Source organism: Sprattus sprattus (assembly GCF_963457725.1).
Source record: "Sprattus sprattus genome assembly, chromosome: 7".
Taxonomy (NCBI): domain Eukaryota; kingdom Metazoa; phylum Chordata; class Actinopteri; order Clupeiformes; family Clupeidae; genus Sprattus; species Sprattus sprattus.
The window spans coordinates 18,317,862-18,345,126 of NC_137926.1; the positions used below are offsets into that span (position 1 = coordinate 18,317,862).

At 43.2% G+C, this 27,265-nt stretch overlaps 2 protein-coding genes across 4 annotated transcripts in view; one reads left to right on the forward strand and one right to left on the reverse strand.

The window, feature by feature from the left end:
- hipk2 (homeodomain interacting protein kinase 2) overlaps nt 1–12,870 on the reverse strand; it is a 73,817-nt gene extending 60,947 nt beyond the window's left edge. Inside the window, exon 1 of the mRNA XM_080842909.1 lies at nt 12,735–12,870. Within this exon, the coding sequence (XP_080699035.1) occupies nt 12,735–12,753 (19 nt within the window). The 5' untranslated portion in view covers nt 12,754–12,870. The remainder of the gene's footprint in view (nt 1–12,734) is intronic.
- A 1,479-nt stretch (nt 12,871–14,349) lies between these two features.
- The window catches only part of tbxas1 (thromboxane A synthase 1 (platelet)), a 64,003-nt gene continuing 51,087 nt past the window's right edge, over nt 14,350–27,265 (forward strand). The window contains exons 1-3 of one of the 3 annotated variants that reach the window (XM_080842836.1): nt 14,356–14,397; nt 15,147–15,217; nt 21,345–21,488. In XM_080842836.1, the coding sequence (XP_080698962.1) occupies nt 21,382–21,488 (107 nt within the window). In that variant the 5' untranslated portion in view covers nt 14,356–14,397; nt 15,147–15,217; nt 21,345–21,381. Of the gene's footprint in view, nt 14,398–15,146; nt 15,218–21,341; nt 21,489–27,265 lie in introns of all 3 variants that reach the window. The other 2 variants (XM_080842835.1, XM_080842834.1) reach the window with 2 other exon arrangements.

Here is a 27,265-nt window from a genome sequence, read left to right on the forward strand (position 1 = left end):
CTCTTCAGAAAAGATGCTGCTTTCAAATCCTGTCCCATCTCTCTCTTTCTATTTCTGAGCATGAGGCAACCACAAGTGCTAACAGGTTTAGGTGACACACTCGAGTATGGTGTGTGTGTGTGTGTGTGTGTGTGTGTGTGTGTGTGTGTGTGTGTGCGTGCGTGCGTGCGTGCGTGCGTGCGTGCGTGCGTGCGTGCGTGCGTGCGTGCGTGCGTGCGTGCGTGCGTGCGTGCGTGTGTTTGTGTGTGTGTGTGTGTGTGTGTGTGTGTCTGTGTGTGTGTGCGTGTGTGTGTGTGTGTGTGAGAGAGAGTGCTTGCATGTAGGAGCATGGATCTTGCAGCATGGTGGCTCATCAAAAGGAAAGCTCAGAGTGTTAACCACACACACACTCACACACACACTCACACACACACACACACACACACACACACACAGATACTCATATGCAAGACAGAGAAGGAGATGAGAGAAGAATGTTTAAAGAGATATGACTGAGAAGCAAGGGTCTGACACTTTTCTTCTTTGACACTGACGATTGATTTCATGTGCATTTGAGCTATTCATCTAGAAAGAGCACGACCTATGGCATTAAACATACATCCAAATATTAGGGAATAAAGAGCTCAGCTGAATTCACAATCATTTTGAAGATGGAGATTTGGTCCAGTGGTCATTAAGTCAATAAATGATAATATCTTTAAAAAGGAAATCATAGCTCACCTCCACTGAAGGACCATGGGATTCCCGCTTGGATTATCCCCACACAACTTGCCTTGATTCAGGGCTTTACCCATCATTTGCAAAACAAATGAATACAGTCTAAAGAAATAGTAAACTGACCTCTGCTTTATAACATTTCAACTTAGCACAGGCTAGACACAGCAAATGCACATTCATCGATGCAACATCTAGCCTGTTTGCCATGACAGCAGCAAAAACACATATTGACACTGTCAGAATCAGGTCTATGAGAGTTTCACTCGGCCCTGATGCACACAACCCCAGACAATTTCACCGGATCGTTACCAGATTGGTACACTTACGCCAAAAGTCATGAGGGAAGAGAGAGAGAGAGAGTCTGGCACTAAGAACAGATGTAGCCCTGATAAGGCCCTGACCCCAAACTGGTATCTACTGTTACCCATTATTACTCTGGGACTCGGGGGGTCCTTCCATGGTGCTGTGTTTCCAGGAGCTGTCAGGAACGCTTGCGTGGGTCCCAGCGAGCACTCTGAGGTAAGACAGAGGCGAGATATTTGCCTTGCGTAAACATCATTACGTGCTTCTAAAGAAAACAGCGCACTTCCTTAAGCAAACAGCCCCCCCCCCAGTGCTCTGAGACCCTGAGTCGCCCGCCCCACTGGGGCTTTATGGCTTGGGTATGATGACGGTTGTGCTCTTAGTGCAGCCAATCACTGATGCCGTTTTCTGTAACACACACGCAAATAGATGGAAACAGACCCAGGTGACACACACGCAGACACACACTATACAGGTGACTGGGAATTCTCTTTTAATTCTGATGCTCCTTCCCATTCCACATAAATAATGTCCTCCTTCTCTCTCATACTTCTATCTCTCCTTTCCCTCTGCTCTGTCTCTGAGAAAGTGAGATCGTTATGAAGAAGCCACAATACAGCTTTTTGCACAAACAAGCACACACACACACGCACATACACACCAACAAACAAATATCCCCTTCATCTCTAAACCCCTCTCACACACACAGGCTATAAAACATGACCCTTAAACCATGTGTGTCTCTGTGATGGTGAAGAATCGCACATGGAGACCATGAAGTGTCTACCAGTGTTACTTGTTATTTATTATGGGGTACAACTCCACATGAAAAGCTCTGTCTAGTTTAGATATGATCCATGTAATTATGGCATTTAACTGCATCTTTTTCTTCACAGCCTTACAGAATCTCCTATTTAGAGTTTGGTCACAATGCTTCCCAATTGTCTGGCATCTTCCAGTAGTTTTGAATAACACTTTTAAACAAACAGTTGTACATTACACATTTTCAACACACAGAGTGAATTGAAGAGTTGCGTTAAGCGAACCTCAATTAAGATAGCCATAAACTGAAGTTATGGTACGGTATGTAGGGCCAATAGTTTTCCGCGTCAAAAAAAAGCAAATTCCGTGTCACGTTTTTGGTAATTCCGTGATTCCGCTTCAAAAAAATAAAAACAGCCGTATAATGCCTTTCTGCACGTTAACTGTATGAAAAACTCTGTTGATAGTGATGTTGCCTAGCAACGCTGTTTGCGTGCGTGCAGCAACCACAGTTAAGATACTGTCGAGTTCAGTTTGTCGCTAAGTAGTTGACCACACTGTGCCTTATACATTTCCAATGCTTAAATCATCATTGTTCGACCTGTATGTGAGGCATTATGTGCATACTTAATGAAAGTAAGGGTTTTCATGAAGTTGCTTCTGTAATAGATTGTGTATTAAATACCAAATTTTGGGCTACCTGCTCGTGCTATTAGTAGTGATTAGCATGATGCTAAGCGGAGATTTAGCTATGTTCTGTTCTTATGTTGATACGCTGTAATAAAGATGGGTTCAATCCTGTTAAGATTTCGACTGGATGAGATATGAATGACATCCATGTTGCCTAGTGTAGTCCCCATAAATTAGACTGCTTGGTAACTCAGTGAATAATACGTGCCCTTCTTAGATTGTTGTTTGCCAGCCATCAACACAACAGAAGACTTAACATTTTTAGTTTTTAATGCGATTGGGAAGATGAGCAAATGAACGTGACTACCCTTGAAAAGGGGGGCGTGACCGGAGCAGAGTTCAGCGCAGACGTGACATTTTCTGACCGCTTTTGTTCTTTAATTAATGTTTGTTCATTGTTGTGATCGTTGTTGTGTTTATTTGAAAGACATTCAGTCTTACAGGGTAAAATACAGGGGGTTTTGGGCGATTTTGATGCACAAAATTATGTTTCCGTTTAAAAAGTTGCAATTCCGTTTTCAGTGGTCCATTCCGTTTCAGATGGTCCATTCCGCGTATTCCGTCCGTTTTCCGTTTTCGCGGAAAACTATTGGCCCTAGGTATGGAAGTCTGGAATGCTCCTTTCATATCAATGAGAACAAATGCGACAACAGAACAATGGCAGCCACACAAAGAGCAGCTCCACTGAAACAAAATCAGGAGATTCACAGAGCTCTCTCTCTCTCTCTCTCTCTCCGTGCAGATTAATTAGCCCGACACAGAGCTGAAGAATAGGTTTGTCTCTGTGGGATAGGAAAGGATTTCACATGCCATTTATCAAAAGCAAATATACCCGTCACCAACGCAGTGTTATGAATGAGATGTTTCACACAGTACACGCGTGTTTGTGTTTCCTTAGAAACCCCTAGTGAACATAAGGCTGTGGTTGAGGTAGCATGACTAACTGACTGAGGTTGTGTGACGAACAGCTGTGTATCTATACTTACAGTCATATATTCTATAAACCTCGGTCTATACTCAAACTCCCATAAAGAACATACATACATCTGTCCATAAAGATAGTATGCTCAAGGAAGGTTCTATCAACAAACATAACAGAGAAAGAAAGGAAGAGAGAAAAAGAAAGAAAGAAGTACATTTAAAATATCTAAGATGTTGAATGCACAAAGCACAAAAGGCTCATGAAAGTGGCTAACGACATGTCTGCTTGAACAAAACACAAACACACACACACACACACAAACACACACTCACAGAGAGACTCATACAACATGGATTAGCAGCTGAAACACATAGTCAGAGTCACCAATAACAAATATTTGCAGACACCCAAACTGACATTCAGGCAGAGGCAAAGTGAAAAAGCACACCGCTAACAAGAACACAGACATACACACTCTCAGTTTCAAACACTATCAGTTTGGTTGGGTGATAACCACACCGGATCGGGCATCAACGGAGCGCGACTGCGTAGGAACCGGTCAGACCTGATAAGCCATCAGCCAAAAACATGCCCTCCAAAACACACCCGGGTCACAGGCCCTGTGGCAGCAGTCCAAAGGGCAGCACACGTCTATGAGTGTGCGAGAGTGTGTGTGCCTCTGTGTGTATGTGTGTGTGTGTGTGTGTGTGTGTGTGTGTGTGTGTGTGTGTGTGTGTGTGTGTGTGTGTGTGTGTGTGTGTGTGTGTGTGTGTGCATATGCATGTGTCTGAAAGTGATAAAGAGATTCACTAAAACCCCATTTTTATGTTCCTTTTATGGAGTTCATGTGTAAACAGCTGAATCAATACACTCACTTCTATCACAAGCTCTCAAAAACACACACACACACAGACACACACACAGACACACACACACAATCCTTTCAAATGCAGTCCCTATCCACAGAGTATAAAGGCAAATATCATCAACTGTCACAAAGCATGAGAGACGTTTTTTGTTCTGGAGGAGGATATGAGGAGAAGAGAAGACAGACAGGGAGGGGAAGAAAGCTGCCCAGCAGGTAGCTCCGTGAATGCAGCCCTGCATGCAGGCTCTTGGCTCAGGGCACGAAGGTAACAGCAGCCCTGATGTACCCAATAGCACCAGCCTGGAGCAGTGTGACAGCAGGGTTCTGAACTGTGATGTTCTGGGGCAGCACAATATTCTGTACCTGTATTAAATAAGTATTGAATCTTGAATCACACATACACACTTTTATCACACACACACACATGCACGCACACAGACACACACACAGACACACACCACACACACAGACACACACACAGACACACACACACACACACACACACACACACACACACACACACACACACACACACACACACACACACACACACGCACACGCACACGCACACACACACACACACACACAGCATAGCATTGATTGTCTTCTTCAGAAAATGTGGGTGTGTGTGTTATAAAGAGTGAGACTGTATATGTGTAACATGTGGTGACACTCTGCTGAGAAAACTGCAGTGGCTAGCAGATATTTCACAAGCTGTCGGTGATCCAGTGATTACCATGCAACCTTTCTCTTGTTACCTGTCTGTCTCTCTGCCTCTTTGCATTCGGTCTTTCTGTACGTGGAGATTTGCTACATGCCAGGCTGTCTACCTATTTACCTGACTGTCTGTCTCCAAGTCCACAGTGATTGCCAGTTTGCCTCTCTGTCTCTCTGTCTGTTGATGTGTGAGTATTCATGTCTTCCTGCCATCATGTCTGTGTGTCTATAGGCACTGGTGCCTGGCTATCTCTCCTCAAGTAGTTGGAGGAAAGCAGACAGCCATGAATAGCAAAGCCCATGCTTTCATAAGCAAAGGTTACAACCTGCCCAAGAATGAGAGGGTTTCAGGTTTTTTTAAACACAGACTTCACTGCAGAACAGTGAGAGAGAGAAAGAGAGAGAGAGAGAGAGAGAGAGATGTATTTAACCCACACATAAACACTGGCACACATCCTGTTTCTTTATCAAAACACAAAAATCCCCTTTGATGCAAGGATACAGAGAGATTCACAAAGACAATACTCTCTTTATTTCTCTGTCTAGCTCTGTCTCCATCACTCTGCTTTATTTTCTCTCTCTCATATCTTTTCCCCTGTTTCTTCCCCTCACTAAGAGCAATCACAGTTGAAGTTTTGAACACACACACACACACACACACACACACACACACACACACACACACACACACACACACACACACACCACCCCCCACCACCCCCATATGCCCCCTTACAGGTAAGGTACACAAATAACCCCTCCCCCATGCAGCTAATGGAAAGAAAGACCCTAAACACATATCACAGCAAAGCAGACAGATAAAGATACCCAGCAATCAACCCATGTGTCATCAACACAGCATATTATCACCACATATCATCATAACGTGTGTGTGTGTGTGTGTGTGTGTGTGTGTGTGTGTGTGTGTGTGTGTGTGTGTGTGTGTGTGTGTGCCTGGCCGTTTGAAGTCTTTGGATGTCAGCCAAGCGTGTCCTGTACCTGCAGCCATCTGTGTAAGGGTGACGCTCTCACACACACAATGCACACTTCAATACACACACGCATTCATTGACTTTTTCTTCTCTGTAAAAAGTAGGGTAGAATAATGAATGAGTTCCGCATCATAATTCTGAATGGAATTTCATTAAATCAAATGCCAAATTCAGTATTCAATTGTGTTACTCTGTAAACACTTGAAATGTTCAGTGAACCTATTGAAAGGCTACTACTTTAACGAAATAATTCCTTCTCCACTGAAGTTAGAGTGTTCACTGTAATAAGAGCAGGTACTCCAACCCTTTTCCTCTCTCTCTCTCTTTTTCTTTATCTATGTCTCTTTCTCTCTATTTCTCTCACTTTCTCCTCACAGACCTATGTATATGTCTCTCCATGTGAGAGTGATAATTTAAATTTTTTTAGCACAGCAACTGTAATGCGAGAAGCCACCTCAGCCTGCTGGGGATACTTCTCTAGAGCCACCCCTGGGCACACACATACCCTAACCACACACACACATACACACACACACACACACTCAGAGACTCACACTTTAACAGTCAACAAACTCCACATGTCTGAGTGAAACCTGAACAGTAAGTCCCCCAACACACACACACACACACACACACACACAGTTAATTAGCCCATCATACAGGCATTGTGTTGTCCTTCCACAGCCTGTCATGCAAAATGGCCAGAGACTGTGCTGGAGGGGGGAAGGGGGGGGGGACCACAGGGGCTGCTAAGAGAATTTTCATGGCAGGGACCATGTCCTCCCTAGAAGCTGGCATCAGGCAGGGTGGCCAGGGTAGGTGTGTTTGCTGGGGGGCAGGGGGTGGGTGTTGGGGGAGCACAAAGAAAGATGGAGACGAGACTGAAACTGCTCAGCAGTTCTGTGCCCCGAGCCCCATCCACCCACATCAACTCTGACAAAACACAAATACACACCCACACACACCTCCCTGCTGAAAATGTACCCATCAGGCTTTCTGGTGCCACGTGGGTGTGATCAGCACACACCAGCATTATCCCCTCTGCTCAGACAAACAAGCCCAGGCCACAAACCAAATGTGTGTGGGGGGGGGGGGGGGTGGACAACCGATGCCAGACAGACCGGCAGAGAAAAGACCAACCTGGCAACCCGCTGTTTACACAATCCCAAGCCCAAAAACTCCCCTTCAGTTTGAGGCAGCCTGGACATATGATCTGCAAAAGGCATGGCGAAGTGCACACAAAGACATACTGAGAGGAGGCCACTGCATGCTTTCATTTTACAAGGCATCAAAAAGCAGTCCTTGCCAGCTTGAAGTGTGACAGTGAATTGACACACACACACTGACGTGTTTCTTCTTCAAGAGGAGCCTCCCAAGATGGCAGACCACCACACTGAACTCCCTGCATCTTATATCTGATCAAAGGAATAAATGTGGTGCCACACACACACACCGTATAAACAGGCATGTCGACACACACACGCACACTCACACACGCAGACACACATGTACACACAAAAAACCCACATACTTTCTATCCAACACACATACACACTCCTCACTCAATCACATACGTACATCAGACCAGAGGGTATCTTGTGCATGACACCAAATACAAAAGAAACCCCTCTCCCAACCCCTCTCTCAGACAGAAGTCTGCCCCAGAAGAGACCATCTCTGGGCATGGGTCAGAAAACCCTGCCCCTACTTCCAGTATAGCCCCAGGCAGTGTGCATCCATCTCACTGCCACTGTATACCTCCTGACAGCTCCATTCATCAGGAGTCGTTTAGTGATCACCTGAGCCTAATTAAAGGAGGGCTTATGGGGAGGAGGGGGTGGGGGTGGCAGGGCCAGAGTCTGGTCTGAGGAATTACTGAGGGGTCTCGGAGCCGAGGGCGAGCCATTTTAATTGGAATGGAAATATGGTAATGAGTGAATAAAGCATTCCAATGTGCTTCCCTTCACTCTTTGTGCTCTGAACACACAGATGCGTTTGCATGCACACACAAACTCACAGACACAGACACACACACACACACACACACACACACACACACACACACACACACACATACACAAAAAACATACATACATACACAGACAGAGAGACACAAAAGAACCTTGGTGATAATGTAGTTCTAAAATAATTTGCAAGAACAACACATTTTATTCTTTATCTTTTTAACACACAAGCATCAAGGAGGAGTTAACATTGTAAGATTGCAACATGGTAACTAAAAACTGATTTCTCCACACACCTATGAAGTCTGCAAGCTCGGGTACCTCTGGCTGTTCAGTGGAACGGGATAACAAAGACACACATGGCAGAATACTGGCTAAGGTTTGGCTTCTCTGGACGACGATAGTGCCTTCAAGGACCTCTGAGACAAGCATACCCTTGTTGCAATCACACAACTCCCCTCCTTGATTTCCTGGAGTCAAGCTATGGCCAAAGACGTGCGCTTTTAAGTCAAAGCAGTTTTCCAGGCGCAAATGGCCATACTGGGACTAAAGAGGCTTTTTCCTGTTCCTTTGGTGTGCATAACCCCATTAGGGTTTGCATATCACTAGGCATTTACAGTACAGAAAGAACAGAAAGCATTCACCAATGACCCAGATTTTGCCCCCTCCCAACCCCCCCAAAATGGGACACACAGCTTCTGTGTTCTGTGTTCTCCTTTTGGCTCTGACTTGCAACCGGTGAGGGTTCACATTCAGCGGTGGATCCCAGCTGAAAAGACCCCTACAAAAGCAGCGCAGTTAATGGTTAGCAAAGATATGAGGACGGGTAGGAACCATGAACCCAATGGCTTTCAAGGGTGGTGGAAGAGGGATGGGTCAGAGGGTTGATGATTCAGTGCTCATGCTCGACATGGAACTTCCCCCGTGACCTGGCCGAGGACAATGCCAACAGCCTGGGGGAATGACCCGAGAACCTTTCAGAACTTTCCGGCAATTTACGGGACGTCTCTGCCCTCAAGACCTTCAACTCAAGGCATGCAGGTCTTCTAAGTAAATCAGGAAGATATCCATCGAGACAGCGCCCACAAAAACAACTGGGGGGGTTACTGTAGGAAGGCAGAGGCAGTGGTGACTAGACCTTACTGAGAGACAGACTGAGCACGAGGGGCTAGGACACCCACCCAACAAGGACGCCTAAAAATACTCCCCTCTCTCACACACACACACACACACACACACACACACACACACACACACACACACACACACACACACACACACACACACAGTCCAGACATCCCCTGCAACACAGCGGTGAATGAACGCATCACACCAAGGGCCATTACCCTATGAGGACAAGACGTTCCCCACCCTCTCCAGAGACTTCTATTTCTGATCCTAAAAATGTCCTAAAATGCGGCCTGACCTAAAAGACGGACATCCACTAAACACCATTTTTCCTTTGCCTCACCTCACCTCTTTCTCTCTCTCTCTCTCTCTCTCTCTCTCTCTGTCCCTCTCTCTCTCTCTCTCTCTTCCTCTCTCTGTCCCTCATGCTCTTTCTTTCTGCTCCTCTCTACTAATTGAATTCAATTTAATAAGCTTCACTGGAATGTAATGATATTTCCAGAAAATTACAGTGAACGTTAATAACAAAGTAGCAAGATAAAATGCTCTTTCTCTCTCTCTATCTCTGGTGTTTTTCTATTCTCACTTTCCTTTTTTCTCCCTTGAATTCTCTCCATTTTGCTTGTCCCATCTGTCTTTGCCCCTCTCTCTTTTACTCTCTCTCTCTTTCTCATTGTATTTCTACCTCCATGTTTCTGTGTTTTATTACCAGTAAAACAGAGTGATCCTGCTGTCAACATCCCTCACCCTGGTGTCAATCTTGGCCAACTCCCTCAGATTTGGAATTAAGTAACAGCGCTTGTTGCGCACTTCGGTTTCTCCGCTTGTTTGCCCTTGTTCTGCCGTAACAACGTCCATTCCACCAACAGAGGGGTCTACATACAGACTGACAGACTTCACCCTGACCCTCTGTACCGAACTGTGAATTAATGTATCGATTCACACAGGGCAACAGTTATGATGTCTTTTAGATGTGAATGCACACACCCCTTCCTCAGGAAAGATTATCTCTTGTTCCTCTGTCCCTTTAAATTACCACACACACAGCAAACTATCACTGGACCACCTCCCAGTATTTCCCATTCCACACCATTCCAAGGCCTCCGAACTAGGTTGGTTCGACACACTTACACACCCTCTCAGTCACTTGTGTGGCCCTGTTCAGTCCAGAGCAAGACCATGCTGTATCAGCATGCTTTATATCAGCATGCTTTATATCAGCATGCTTTATATCTAAAAGCACCCTGTGGGGTTAATGCTGAGATTTCTTTAAATAATAAATTATACAGTCAGACCATTACCAGAAAGGAAGAGTTAGGGAATCTCTCTAGGATCGGAACTTGAGCTGGTCTGGATACTGCTCCAAGATTCGTTTCAAAGTCAGCTGTTCTCTGGATAAGAACCAACCATGTCTGAGCGGGATGGATGCTGCATGTCAGTGGGGTATTTTGGTACCTCATTCATCATATTAGAAGCTGCGGGCACCCGCGGCTGCATGACAGACGTCAGGAGAAGCCTGAGCTGGGCTCACTTGCACAGGGAGAGAAGACGACTGGTGAACCGACCGGCGAATGTCATAATTAACCCGACTGCTATGGTGTCTGATAACACGCCTCTTCGTGTCTAAGTAAGGGACGTTCAGCCGCATTCTAAACACAGCATCAACTTCTCCACAGCGCGTTAAACGACCGGGAGATCCATTTTTTAAAGAGAAGACAGATGCATTTAAAATCCACCAGCGTGACAATACCATATGACAGTTCGACTGGGATTGGCTATTCCACATATTGTATCACTGACAATCGCTCTGATGCATGCTGTTCTATACACCTGCAATGTTACATCCCTTGGTAAATTAAGTCGATTAAGGCATTTATCATGTTAGTAAGGAAACTAGGCAAGTGTTATGGCGCTAACCCTTAAGCTCTACTATTACCTATAAAAACTTAACAAAGATAAACAGAGAGTAACGGGAAACGGAGGTCGAGGCCAACGTGCAGCGCTGGAATACGTACATGCCAACGGCGGTAAAACAGTGGACGCTTCTTTGTGTTTTCTCAGCCATGCACGCCATTCTGCGACCTGCCCGCGAGTGACTGCTGTCTGTGGACCCTGTTCACATTCACGACTGACAGCAGTAGCCCCGAGCCAATGTGGTGGATACCAGAATGACAACTATACAGTCCCACTGTGAACCACATGAGGTTATTATACCCTTTAAAAATAGGCTACTTTAGTTTTATACTTCATCCCCAGGCATTGGCAGTTTTCACAATAAACTAAAGGGATGGCCGGATGGAAGTTTGACCATGATGTTAGCAGATCTAATTCAGTGATGCATTCTTCATACCGGTATTGCTAGAAATATGTCATGAAATCAAGTTGCCTAACATTTGCTCCGCATAGCCCGGAAAGAAACCCTGGTCCTTCACATTTACATCACACAAAAGTGATGCCAAATTGTCCGGCAGAGGGAGCACAAGGGATCAATTAAGATACATTCTGCACTGGCACAAAAATATAACCGAAATGTTTTTGACTTCGTGGATTATCACTCACATCGGTAAAAAAAAGGCGTGTTTTTAACCATTAAAGAATGCTAACAAGTCCATACCAGGACGCGAAACGCCAGGTATTCATATGCATAGTATGAGAGATGGGAAACAACATGCTGAATAAAATAGAATTAACTGATCATATCTATTACGAATAGCCTAGTCAATATTTTAGACTGTCTATGTGATCTGGAATTATTGGGTCTACAGCCTAGCCTAGGTATGACATTTTGAAAGAGCTTGTTCAAAATAACCAGCCACAGTTCAGACCACCGTCCCAGCCGTAGCTAGCCCATAGGCTACTGGCACTCAGTGTACCTAATTGGTCCTACATCGCTTTTCTCCGCACAATGCACGAAGAAAAGGACAAGGATTCGTTGTTAATGAAGATCGTCAGATGACTCGAAAGGTGTTCAGATAATTTACGTGATTTGCCCAAATACGACGCGTGCCATACCCAGCTGGATTAGCCACTCTGCACCAGGCTTCTTCCCATAAACACGGCCATGTAGTTTGTTAAAGACGTCAAAACAAAAACGCTAAGGACTTGCACATAGGCTACACTACCTCAAAATGATCAGTTTGCTATGTCATTTTGATGATTGATAGCAAACATATAGACAGGGAGTATCTCGCAACTGGGGTTGGCCCCATTGCGTGATCGTCTGTCTGAGATGCACTTTTCCTATGTCCCTGTATCGAACCCTCAGCATGCGATGATTGTTCTCTTTTAATCGATATCATGTCCCGGTATTACGTGGCTTTACAGTTTACATGAACTAATATTTAAGATGCATGTCGAGAAATGACTTAACGCACTCAAGGGGAGACGACAACCGGGCAGCAATGACGGGACAGACTGTCACAATTTAACGATTCAAATTGACATTCTCTTTGTTTATAAACGTCAAATCAGGCAGGATGTTATCACTGATTGACAACGAACAACCGTAATAAATGCTAATAATTGCATATATATAAACAGTTTGAGTTTCCTTATTTACACAGAGGTGATAGCCCCGTCAGTCATCTCCCGTCCGCCATGAAGTAGACAAATTCAGAATTGTTCTGCATGTTTCACCACAAAACAGGACGGATTGCTTTAGTGCCTCTTACCTTCGTATACAGGGGCCATCGGTGCAAGCACCTCTGCTATTCATGGCAAAAAATGAAGCGATTTAGTCCAGAAGTTAATAACAAAATGCCATCTTGAGATCCTGACAGAGTCACTGTCTTCTGCATAACTAACCCCGACCACTATCGTTAGTATAGGGGAAAAGAGTCAAAATTCACATCCAGGATTTCGAATAGAAAACTAGTCTTCGATAGAATGGTTGTAGAAAGATTTAAGCAATGTAAGCCCCAATGAATTTGGTTAGTTAGTTTGGCTCAAAGGTTGAGCCAATTCGCAGCTTTGCTCAGTTTATGGAGAACATGTCTGTGGAGTGCCTGCAAAAGTTGCAATGGAGAAAGCCGAGGTAGTTTGATACGTAATCAAACGACTATTCAGTCGATCACAGTAAAGAGATCCCGCGGGGGCCTCGCAATCAGTGCAATAGTCTAATCGATCATTATTTAAAATATCCCGTTATTAACATTTACTGTCTTAATCATTTGAAAGTATGATGCTACTTGTTGTGATCATGCATGGCAGTCGAAGACTTTTAACTTGTTCCCATCAAGGCAGAGCCGAATTCTTACCAGAATTTCCTAATTCCCAGACTTTATAGCCTACGCACATTAAAGGCAAAGTCATGCCTATAAAGGTTTTAATGAAATATGTGTAGTTGTATTAGGCTATAAGAAAATTTAGCTAAGAATACAAATAATTGTTTGCGATTATATTTTTGGGCCAGTGCCTCAGCGAAAAAAATGCGCATTTGCGCTTGCGGTGAATGACTCTGGGATCTTTGCATAGGGTCTGATTGTGAGCCTCCAATGACGCCACTGGATTTTCACAGAATGAACCCGAGCAGAATCGGATTACACAGATGTGGGTAATCTGTCTTTTGCCAGCAACCTCAAAATCTCCCTTGCAAGTGCCTGTCATTGTTGCCGCAGGGTCACACCCTGGTAAACCGGGAAAAAACCTCAGTAAAGTCTTACCTAAACTAGGCTACTGCCCTGAAGAATGTCCCAGTTCTTCTATGAAATTGTCACTTTTGCTATCAAATAACATTCAGTGCATATATCTGATAATGTTGCAATTACAGCCTGAATTGTTTCGTGTTGAAATAATGTGCCCACTGATGCTTCAGCCAAAGATAGAGAATGACCGCATGTGTAGCCTACATCATGACTAAAGGCCCAGATGAACATTTGGCTGTCCACTCAGATAGGATCGGTAGTGTTTGTTGGTAGGGGAGCAAAGCCTTAGCCTACTCGTTTGACTACATGCTGACGTACTATCTTCATTTCTTCTGTTCTTAACGATTTATGAACCGTTAACAAGAGGCACTTTTTCAATTTTCTTTTTTTCCTTCTCTCTCTGAGTAGAGCGTAATTTTCTCCCATAAGAAATTACATTTACCCTTGTTTTTATACTGATAAAGATGTATATTTTGACTAACAACTTAATGAAAAAGCCTTTATTGAAACAATGTAGGCTACATTAGCGGGGCCTATAATAGGCTACTCACAGATCCGTGATATTGAACCACAGACCAGCATGCAATGTTATGTAGCGTGTAGTTTCTTTCGCTTCCATTAAAGACTACAACTACCGCGAACACTTGCATGTCAACAACAGAGTGCGGACACATAACAACCACGAAAGGAGGTGAGAACACTGAAATGTGGACTTTTAAATTGACTAACTCCACAGACAACCCTTTTTACTTTAATTATAGACTGTACGATGTAATTAAGGTTTTAATTCGGGAAACTGCGTGTCTGAAACAATGCTAACTTGAAACCTGAAGTAGCCTAGGCTATTGCAAACTACAGCATCACGTGCGTTACAAAAGAGGTTATTCTGTGTCCTTGTTTAAATTGATGTGATGTCAACAAAAAGCCTACATTTCCCGATGTTGTGTCAGTGATAAATGTAGGACTGGTGTGCATCTCGAGAATTTTCACATATGTCTGAACAGTCTGTTAAATTCGCATGCATGAAGGGGAACAGGCTATGGTCAATCAAGGGCATTTTCCAGCTAGCATGCACTTGTCATTGTGTTTGGTCATAAAAATAACATGCCAGGCTAATTTGAATTATTAAGGTATGACAGTTGGACATTTTTAGTCAGTCCTTAATTGTAACAATACAAAATGCACAGAAACAAGATATATTCTCGGGACGTGAGACACGAGCTGCAGGTCCTGCTGTGTTTGAGGAACTGGGTAGGCTGTTACATTTTAGCCATGGACGCAGTCTCAGCATTTACTTATTCCGTTATTGCCATTTCATTTAGGCATCAGAATGTAGTCATTCCTTCATTGCTGGGGAGCACCAAGTGTTGCGATGCAGGCTACGGGTAGTACAGTACTTCTCGAAGTGAAAATGTTCTGTCTATCTATCCCTCCTCCCAGCGCACCTGATTAAAAGGATCTCTATAAGCAATACCGTCTTTGGGACTGTAGGACCATGACCGATAACTCATGTGAGAAGGTGTGGGGTGGCATGTAACTGCACATTTAATGCATTCATGGTGTACTTTGGCTTTTTGTCAGATGGACTGGGTCCTTGGTGGTCATCTAGTAGATGTGTTTTTGTTTTTCCAAAATGAACAATTTCAACAAAGTGGTATTACCCAGTTTTTTCTCTTAAACTTGCAAAATAACAGACAACTGACTTGCCTGTTAACGACCTACTTTAAAAAAAAAAAAAAAAAAAGGTACAAACCTACATAATGTTGCTTCAAGCGGTAGATGGCCAGTAGGTGGTCAGTAAATCTGTGTGGAGATTTAATGTGAAATGCCAGGACTTTCGACACCTCAGTAAATCTCCATACAATGTTTTATGCGATTACACATGGTATTCATTCAAGTCAATGTATCCACAGATTTACACAATAGTTTTTGTTATTGTAGATGATTACATTGTTTCAACTGCAAAATAGTAATCTAAACCTTCACATAGTTTTGAAAATGGCTATGATAAATCATTTGAGATATGCTATTGTATAATGTAGTTCTAATGTAATTTTACAAATTCAATATTGCTTGAAATAAAAATCCAGGATCTCTGTTTGTTTCCTGGCGAATAGATCATACACACACACACACACACACACACACACACACACACACACACACAGAGAGAGCCACACACATACACACACACACACACATACCCAGAGAGAGAGAGAGGCTTCATGAAAGCTTTTGTGGGAGCAGAGTCCTTTTGTATGAGAGTTATTATGTCCATAGGTCATGCATCCAGCATCCAGACTGTAATTTAGTGGTTGCAGGGGTGATTACATCAGGCTGTTCTCTATAGGTGAGTCTGTTCTGGAAGAGACTGTGCTTATGTCACTGCCTCACTCCTCTCTGCTGAGGATGAGTCACTCTTATTAAGTGATAGGTCAGGAGTAACAAAACAGGAGAGAAAAGGAGGGGGGGGGGGGGGGGGGGCAGCAGGAAGGAGAGGCTAATTTGGCTGGTTTGATTGCAACCTAGTGAAACTAAGGAGTAGAGCACAAGGCCTCAAGTCAAAAGCCATATACAGTCAGGTCCATAAATATTTGGACATTGACACAGTTTCCATCATTTTGCCTCTGTGCACCACCACAATGGATTTGAAAATGAAACCATTTGAGGGTTTAACAATATATAAAATATAAAGGCACCTATAAAATGTGTTGTAATTCCTACACCGTTCACCTGATTTGGATGTAAATACCCTCAAATGAGCTGAAAGTCACTTAAAGCACAACTTGATGGCACCATCCATTGTGGTGGTGTACAGGGCTAAAATGATGAAAATTGTGTCAATGTCCAAATATTTATGGACCTGACTGTATTTGCAAACATATCCAAAAGGATGAAAATTGTGGTTAATGCAGAAGGATACCATACCATACCATGTTATCTAGGACTTATGTGAGGAAATGTAAGGTGAAGATTAAAACAGAAGTGGTATTGACCTACTTCAAGTATAGGATTTAATTCTACAAGGATATATTTAAGTAATGAAGTCTAGGGGTTAGAGGCAGACAGTCATGGAGAGATAGGTTCATCGATGGACGCCCAGGTGGAGAGAGGTGCAAGCTGTTGTGTAGGTGTGCAAGGGTGCTTTATTGTGTCTATAAAGGAGCGCCTGATGTTTTAAAATATCTATGAAAAGTTATGGTTCTGGTATGCGTAAAAAGGAACAATTCTGAAGATGTGGCAACGGTCAGGTGGTATTGTCATTCCAAAGGTCAAGCACGCTGTGACCATTGCCCAATTTTCACCTATTAGTCTCATTTGGAGATTGGTATCGTCGCTGTATGTACACTTTCCCAATTGGCTTTCACCATGGTAACAGAGGTAATTATAAGGGCATCTAAATGGGCTGTTGGTGAAAGGATACAGGATGGTACCTGATTACCTCCCATCCGAGCTTATATGGATGAGATGACGATGCTGATAACAAGTGCTCTGTCAGCTGCTGGCCAATTTGAATGACCAATTTGATATAGGTCAGGATGAAACTGAACCCTAGCAAATGTAGAAGTGTTCTAATCAGTCAGGGAAAACTGGTGGAAGAGAGCTTTCATATTGATGGTGAGGTGATTCCTTCTACTGTAGAAAAAGTTCAGGCAGGTGGTACAATTTCACATTGAGTGACCGAGGACAGGTTTCAGAGCTTAGAGAATTCATTATTAAGGTTACCCATTCTATTGGTAAGACCTTTTTGCCTGGTAAACTGAAATTGTGGTGCCTGCACTTTAGACTTGTCCGGGCATAAGGTGGTTTTGACTGTGTAAGAAGTTGCTATTTAGCAAAGCAAGAGCAATGGATGAACTGGCATTATGTTGAGAGAAGATCAGCTGGAGAGAACTTTGGGCCACGGACGCTAACCACATTCAATTCGTCATCTGAGCCACTTATGATGTCCTCCTAAATTTGCAGAACCTCATTGGGTGGGTGAAGATGGAAGATGGAAGCTGCAAGTTGTGTTTGGATGTTGATTCATTAAAACCTACTCTGTCTGGTGTGAAACTAGCCTGACACAGGCTCGCCACACGTGAAGGCATAATCAGGTTTTAAAATAATGTGCGTGTTTGTTTGAGGATAAACTTTTTGCCATTTAATAGGGAAGTAGAATTTCTTTTGTGGGAGAGGGGTGGACTAGTGTACACCAGGTACATACAAATAGTACTCGCAAATGGGGCAAAGTGCGGGATTAGAGATTGTTGGCTGATGTCAGAAGCCAATATCAAAGTTCCAAAGTGTATTGTTATGACTTCTATGAGACCAGACATAGTGTATTCTGAATGAGCGCATTGTTCAATTTATAGAGTTAGTGAATCCTTTTGAAGATGCAATCGAGGAAGCATTTCAAAGGAAGAAGCTGAAGTATGCGGAACTGGTAGCAGAAGCCTGGGAACAAGGTTGGCAAGCACGTACACAAGACCGGGTTAGAAAGGGGTTAGAGGCTTTGTAGCTCAATCAACTGCAACACTTCTGTTGTGGGTTACATACAGCGCATGTTGTACTGTGAAGGAGGGCCCTCATGGATCCCGGGTACAACATGTGGTCCGTGTTGCAGCTGTCACTAGCCAGTTGTGTGTTGTTCATGTATTCTGCTGCTCCTGATCTATGGTTGGGCAGTTGTGATATTGGTTAGGTTAGATGGTTGGGTATAAGTAATTGCATTTGACGCTGAGAGAATTGACGACTGTATTAAGTCCCCAGCCAAAAGCAAAAGGAATGTAACATGTTTTGTGTGTATAACTAAAAGTGTGACTGGACATCAGCTGTGTAGGCAGGAGATGGAGTGATTTTGGACATCTAAAGCACAATGTGAACATACAATTTGAGGGGGTCGTGTCCCTCATAGAAAGCATATCCATCTGTCTTGTGGTATTGTCTGTTTTTCTGTGTGTGTGTGTGGTTTGTGTGTGTGTGTGTGTGTGTGTGTGTGTGTTTGTGTATGTGTCTGTGTGTCTGTGTGTCTGTGTATATCAACAGAGTGAGTTTGATGACCTCTTATGTCACAGTTAGTCCGTCCCAGGAGATGGAACACAGTTCTTTCTCAGCCCTGAATGAGAATTCCTGTTACTTTGCAAAGCTGCAGTGAACTTCCAGTCTTTGCTTTGTCCTAAAACAATAATCCCACCCTTCTGAAAAGATGACTCATACATATAATGACACAAATTACTTCTACCATGCTACCAGCGAAAACATTTTTTCGAAAAAATAACGATGAGATTCGGTTGGGCTTACCACAGCTGTCTTGGTACACAAACAGCATTTGGGCTGTTTGCCCATAGAGTTTCTCTTCCTCAAACAGGGCAGTAGAATGGAGATACCCACCAATGCCATGAACAATCTGACTGGCACCACTGTGTCAGAGTTTGAATGAGGGACTAGCTGATAATTCACTTCAATCCCTTGAAGAAACACTTATAAACTAAAATCAAGCTTTTCACAATAAGGCAAATGTAGGTTACCATGAGAACCATTCTGTATCCAGCCATTTATTTAAAAGGAAAGGCTTTGGCCCTCGACACTCATTCGTTAGCTGACTTGTCTGATGTTCAGAAGACTTAATTGTCCAGTCGTAGAAGAAGAGTTTCTGTTTCAGCAGAGGTTACAGATATTGCCATGGATGAAATTACTTAAGTCTAAGTCATTAAAATCATATTCAATCACTTAAATTGACTTGAATAATAATCACTGGGGGATAAAAGACAGTTGTCACTCATGGTCTATTCTAATGCAGTCATAACTGAAATAATTATTTCACTGTAAATTATTGATGAAGATTGTGCTACTCTTGGTTCAAGTCAGGGCACTGTCTGCTCACTAGCTCAGCTCTACCTATCCTATTCAGAAAGAGAACCAATAAGCATTTTTCAGATTTTCTTTCTATTGTTAGTCTTACATATCATCATGAATCTGTTACACACTTTACACTAGGAGTTAAGCCAGCTCTTCTGAGCATTACATCTCTTCTAAAGACTTTTTAAAAACATCTTGAATGAATGATCTTGTTTCATAAACATATATTTTTTTGACCTTCAACTGAAACATCAAGATCAACAATCAAGCAAGCTGTGAATACCCTAATTTAATCAGCCTTTCCACACTTTTAGCCACACTTTTCAAATAATCTTTTTAGTGCAAACAGTCTTCATTTAATGACTTTGAATACCTATGATTCATACCTCGTTAAGTTCTCTCCTCATATTTTGTTTGTAACTATTTACAGCACTTGGTTAAAGTTTTCTTGATGAGCTAGGCGAACAGGCGTACAGGAGCCGACCCTGGACCTGTCATCTCAGAGGGTCTCAATATCTCTACCACCATCAAGGACTTGGCCTAATCTGATCGTTTCTGTGTGTTCTTTGATGTGTCTGTGTCCCCACGCATTCAGAACAGATCTATCACTGTAAGAAAGAGAAAGTCACTGACAGACAGAAAGCACTATGGAAACAAAATCCAACTCTTGAACTCCTAAAAAGAGAGTTTAGGAAGACTGAAAGAAAATGGCTCAAATACAAACCTAAGATCCACTATCAAATTCATAAAATAATGCCATGCACATGTAAGGAACCGCAGGAATCGATCCTGGGTCCTTTGTTATTCTCTTTCATTTGTTCCCACTTGGACAAATAAAACAAATATGATGTGCTGATGTACTTAGCCCTCTCCCCTAATGACAATGGTCTCCTAAATTCTCCAACAGGGTTGACTACTGCAATGGTCTTTTAACAGGCCTTCCTAAAAAGGCCATTAAAGGCACCCAGTGCAACTTTATAGGCTTGAGACTCGAAAAATAAACATTTAATTTCTAGTCTTTTTTACACGTACTAAGTTTCAATAACTCCATACATAACATATCGACATTCAAGGAGCAAAGATGAGACGTCGTTGTGTGGTGAGAACTGATAGAAAATCGTTTATAACAACAATCGCCGGTGGGGAGAGGCCATTTTTCCATTGACTGGAATCCTGCTTTATTTATTGGTGGCACCAATAAATAAAGATTTTGGGAAAAAATGGCGGCGATTGTTGTTGTTTACGATTTTCTATCAGTTCTCACCACACAGCGACGTCTCATCTTTGCTCCTTGAATGTCGATATGTAATGGTATGGAGTTATTGAAACTTACTACGTGTAAAAAAGACTAGAAATTGAATGTTTATTTTTAAGCCTCGAAAGTTGCACTCGGTGCCTTTAAACACCTTGTACAAAATGCAGTAGCTAGAGTTCTTACAAAAAACGAAAAAGAACTGACAACATTACTCCAATACTTAGGTCCACGTTTACTGGTTTTCAGTAAGTCACTGTTCTTCTTGTTAGCTGATTGAATGCATTTTACTTTTTATTAATTTAGCTGATCTAAGAACTGACACTATGATGAAGCACAGCTGTGAGGAACTATCTTAGAGGAACAAGTGTCTTCATGCACATAAACATTCCCTGCAGTTCCTTGTTCAAAAAAGAAACCGAGAGAAGACTTCGAGTTTTAACCTGATATGGGTACTTTATATCACTCGTGAATATAACACACAGACACACAAACTAACACACAAACACACACACACACTAACGTGTACTCTTCTCCCTCAGTAGAAGTGGTGTGGTGCCTGTGGCTGTGCTCAGACTGGATATGATGGACCTGGTGATGGATACGTTTAAGGCGCTGGTGCCTCCGGAGCCCACTGGCATGTCTGTGTCCATCGGGCTGTTAATGCTCTTCCTGGGCCTCCTCTACTGGTGAGTACTGCAGTTGCTGAAATGCCCTCCGGGCATCTATGGAAGCTTCCAGAATACTATATAATAGTGAGTGTCTCTGTCTTTAATTCTTAATTCTTCCTGTAGTTCCTAAAAATGCACCTAGACAAATTCATTGCAGCTTATGTAGGGATGACAACTAATTTCCCCAAATTAAATGTACTTTAGTAATTCAGTGAAGCGCTGTAACCTGAGAGCAATTCACTATTTAGACCAGACCGCATCACCAGCTACTGTCAAAGGTTGTTGTTCTGCTTTGTGTTCAAGGTTGGTGCACGGATAGTGCTAGTGCTACCATTGTGCTCAAATAGCCCTTGGTTGATTGGCAGAGGCTTCCAGGCCTTGCGGTGGATCATGCGATTTCAGCGCTGTCGGTTTGGATGTGTCTGAGTGTTTTGACAGATGGCTGAGATGGGTTGTTTGGGTTAGGGTCTGTCTGCTGTGCTGTGCTGTTTGGACGCACTTTGTGGGGGTTTAGGCCAATGGGAAGACATGCAGAGCTGTACAGGAATATTCTCATGGATTTATTTCCTGGCTGTGGAAGACATGCCGTATGGTAGCTTCCGCTCACAGGATGGGCCACATAATGTTTGTACGAGAGTCAAAGTAATTCAGTTATATGTTATGTATATTATTGTGGGTGGGTGTGTGTGTAAGAGAGAGAGAGATAGAGAGCGAGTGAGAGCGAGTGAGAGTGAGAGAGTGTGAGAGAGTGTGAGAGAGTGTGAGAGAGTGTGAGAGAGTGTGAGAGAGAGAGAGAGAGAGGACCCTGTTTCTCTCAGACCCTGAGAGGAACAGCAGCAATGAGCTCAGACTATGCTCTACTTACTCTCTCTCTCTGTGTGTGTGTGTGTGTGTGTGTGTGTGTGTGAGTGTGTGTGCGTGTGCGCACAGTGTGTATCCAGTCGTCTCTACACAGCCACTAAGTTGCGGAGCCTATCTAATCTTTTGTAGCCATGTCCTTTTCTTATAAATAGGAGGCAGAATGGGTGAAACATCCCAGTGATACCCCCCAGCTCTTTATCACTCTGACACTTGCCATTTGAAAGAAATGGATGTGAAAAGGGATGTTAATAGCACATGTTAACAGGCTAGATTTGGCTGCACAGTGGATATAAAACTGTGCCCATAAACTGCCCATCTTTGCTGTTTTGTATTTGATCTGGACTCCTGTTGATAACAGAGCTCTGACATGCTGAGTAGTTTTATTAACACTTCATGCCGTTTTTATTCAGTCTTCATTTGTCCAACTAAGGTAATAGTAGTTCCCAGATATGGCCATTAACTATAAAGCAAACAGCCCTTAACTTCGTAAACACAATGTTCAGCGCTGTTAATATTTAACCACTTGTGAAAATAAAGACTGTTTCAAAGGCATTAAACTCTGAGGAACGTCAGGTAACTGTTGATTTATTCAGAGTAAATGTGACTTAACAAGGAGAACTCTGTAAGGGAGAGAGAGGCAAGGCCGAGAGAAAAGGGAAGGGACCCAGAAACCATGAGAGCATGATGGGACAGTGGGTTGTTTTGGTCCAGTTATTTTACAACACATTTCCCATGCTGTACAACGTATGCTGCAGTCTATCTTTCTCTTTCTTTCTCTCTCTCTCTCTCTCTTTCTTTCTTTCTCTTTCTCTCTGTCTGTCTTATCTGTCTTTCTATCTCTCTTTTACTTTCTCACACAGATACATACACACATGCACTGTGCTTATCCAGAACACGTAAAATCCTGTCTATTGGCGAAGCCGCAGCTGCAGCAGTGGGGTGAAGAGACTGAAAGAGGCTGCTTATGTAACTCTCTGTCTCTTTCTTTTTCTCTATCTCTTTCTCTTCCTCTTTCTTTGTCTTTCTGTCTCTCGCTCCTGCTCTTTCAGCTCATCTCGCTAACTATCCCCCTTTCTGAGTTTCATTCCCCTGCCTCTCCCCCCTCCCCTCTTTGTCAGTCTAGATCTCATTGTTTCCTTGCAAATCAAGATCTGGGCTGCTTAATGGGAATCAACTTGCTTGGGCACCAAAAGTGGCCCAGAGGGTTCCTTCAGAACAGCTGATTTAGGGAGGAACAGAAGGGTGTGGGCTGTGTGGACATGGGTGCCTCTTCTGGGCTGGTCTGGCTCTGCAATGGCCCCTCAGGCCCACATCAGAGACTGAGTGACCCAGGGGTGAGACCTCAGTGCCGGGCAAGGCCATACAGAACAGTCCCTCCCCTACCACACCAGACACACATGCTAAACATGCGAAGATGACCGACAGAGAAAAAGAAAGACAGAGATTAGATTAAGGGGAAGGGAAGATAAAGACAAATAGTGAATGAATAGCAAATGCAAATGGACAAACAAACTTTTGTTACTGTCTGTACTGACACACACACACTCAGTGAGCCACATTTGAATCCCTATCAGTATGACACTTGCTCATTACGCAGTGTCCCATCACCACCTAATGCTGCAGTGAGGCCAGAAGCGAACAGTCATCCGTCTCACTCACAAATAACATGCATAAAAGTCAATGCTGAAGTGCAAGCGTAAATCACCAGCCATAAAGTCCAGCTATAAAGAAAGGTCAGTACAGAAAACCAGGTCTAGGAGACATGCACTTTAAAATGTGACCATTCGTTTATGTTTATACAAGTATCATTAGCTGCTGATACTGTGCTGATATTGATAAAAAAATGTCTTCTCATCATTAGTGGTCTTGCTATTTTGTATTCTGTTTTTACTTCTATGCTTCACTTAGGGCTTTGGAAAGACATTTCCACTCAGTTCAACTCTCAGGTCAAAGAGTTGGCCACAGAGAGAGGATAATTGATAATCTGTCCATATTTATGTTTGCATCATGTGTTCTCTCTCTCTCTCTCTTTCTCTGTGTGTGTGTGTGTGTGTGTGTGTGTGTGTGTGTGTGTGTGTGTGTGTGTGTGTGTGTGTGTGTGTGTGTGTGTGTGTGTGTGTGTGTGTGTGTGTGTGTGTGTGTGTGTGTGTGAGAGTGAGAGTTATTGTTATGAGCCTCTGCTGAACTCTCTATGGGGATTGGCTCTGGTCATGCCAGGGCACTGTCTCAGAGTTGCTTGCCCCCTACAGGCCAAAATGTATACAACTCGGATAGTCTTGGACTGTGTGTTTTTGTGTGTATGTATGTGTGTGTGTGGTCATGTGTGCATGGAAAGTGGGTGTATTATTCCTATCTATAATGAACCTGAATGTTATTACATCAAAATCAAATAACCTTTGACCTCTTTTCCAAGGTGAGACATTAGGAATCTGCCATCAATTCAATTCAATGTTATTTATACAGCGTCAAAATTGTCTCAAGGGGCTTTACAGTGTTCATCATAGTTGTCATGGCAGCTAATGGGATGAACAGCATATGACTTTTATATATTCTACATTTGAATGTAACTCTGTTGTTCTTCAACACTGGAAAAATAAATTGCATTAGTCTCCTTTGTTCATTAACAGCATACAGTGCATTCAAAAATAATTCAGACCCCTTTACATTTTCACATGTATTAAAAAGTAAAAATTGATTGGGCATGCTTTGAATAGGCACACACTTGTCTATATAATGTCACACAGCTGACAATGCTTTTAATTCACAATGAGGCTGATGGAAGAGACAGGATTGTGTCGATGCACAGATCTGGGGAAGACAACAAAATGATTGTGCTGCATTGAAGGTTCCCAAGAGCACAGTGGCTTCCATAATTCTTAAAAAGAAAACATTTGGAACAACCAGGACTCCCAGAGCTGGCCAAACTGAGCAATCAGGGGAGAAGGGCCTTGGTTAGAGAGGTGACCAAGAACGTGATGGTCAGTCTGGCTGAGATCCAGAGATCCTGTGTGGAAATGGGAGAAACTTCCAGAAGGACAGCCTTCACAGCAAACAGAAGCCTCTCCTCAGTGAAAGACACAGGAAAGCCCGCTTGAGGTTTACAAAAAAAAAAAAACTATACTGGCAGACTGTGATAAACAAGATTGAACTGTTAGGCAGTTTTTCAGCGAATGGGTGAGGAGGAGCTTAATGGAGCAAATTGCTATTCTTTTCTCATCTGACCACTTCCTCTCCTCTCCTCTCCTCTCCTCTCCTCTCCTCTCTTCTGTGCCCTCACATCCTCTCCTCTCTTCTGCTTTTCTCCTCTTTTTCCTCGTGCTGTAGACTGACCTTTCTCTGCAGCAGGGTTGTCCCCCCTTTGGCCCCTCAGGTCTGGGCAGTGGAGACACCCCTGCCTGCCTTTCTCCTCCATGTTGGAACAGCAGATCATTACTGGTGCTTAGACTCAACTCTCTGACTCAGTCTGCCCAGGGTGAATTCACACAACAAAACCACAAACACACACAAATAAAATTACACATACACACATACACACACATCCACACACCCACACACCACACTCTACATGTAATCATGTCCTTTTGTCAGTGTGTGTATGTGTTTTCATTCTGCATGTGTGTGTTTGTAAGGTTTGTTCTCTTGCAGCTAATCTATTTGTTATGGGCAAGTGGCCCTTAAAAGTGATTTCTTTGATGATTGTGTGTGTGTGTGTGTGTGTGTGTGTGTGTGTGTGTGTGACCTAGGCTCTGAGCTATTGGTCTGTCCTCTGGCAGCCCATGATGGAAAGGATGACAAACTGGTGTGAGATTGTCTCACACACATCATGAAAATCTTTGATCACCGTCACAGGGTCTGGCCTGAGTGTGTGAGGATTATGAGTTGGCTATGTAAGTGTGTGGGGTTAAAGGGACAGAATGCATATGTGTGTGTGTGTGCTTGAGACCTTCAGGCATCAAGGGCTGGCTGTGATGTAAAAATGCTTCATGGTGTGTGTGTGTGTATGTATGTAGAAAAGGGAAAGAAAAATCAGATATAGAAAGATAGACAAAGGTAAAGTTCTGTATATTATGTTTATAATGCAAAGGTTTGATAGGATAGATAGATACAGATGTTATAGTTGTGATATGTATCATGCTTTCCCTGACTCTTTCTTTTCAGTTGGCTGTTTTTTGGGCGTTGGTGGGGGGTTCTGCCCCATGGTTAACATTCTCTCTTAATTGCGTTTTTCACCTGTTTCAACACCCCATCACTTTTTTCAAGAGGCATGGGTACACACACGTGTATGCAAACATACACACTCACACACACACACACACCACCTGAACCACACCAGCACTCAAGGCTAGGCCCTTACTGGAGGGGTGACACATTGTGTTCAGACTAACACCTCATTACAATGTTTCCCAGCCACCCTGCAGCTACACAGAGAAATAGACAGAAACAGATGCAGAGGGCTAGAGAGAGAGAGAGAGAGAGAGAGAGAGCTAGAGACAGAGAGAGAGAGAGAGCTAGAGACAGAGAGAGAGAGAGAGCTAGAGACAGAGAGAGAGAGATAAATAATTATGCTATTAGAGCATGGTGATTCATGGTGATTTAGAATTCTTGGAGCTACAGTGAGTGGACTGCTAGGCATTTCTCAATGCCCTGGCTTGACCTACGGTGTCATTGACAAGTGTGCAGAAGACTGTGTGTGTCTGTGTGTGTGTGTGTGTGTGTGTGTTCGTGTGTATGCCTGTGCATGTGCATGCATATTTTGGAGTTGGGGGGTAATTCAAAGATTGTCAGATGATAATCACATTTCAACCCCCTTTCCTCACTCCCTTGCACATGTGACCACACACATGCACACACAAACACACACCAATTCCCCCAACTCTCATGAAACCTGCTACTCGCTGTGGTTTCCCTGGTGATGGATCTTAATAAATTCAAAT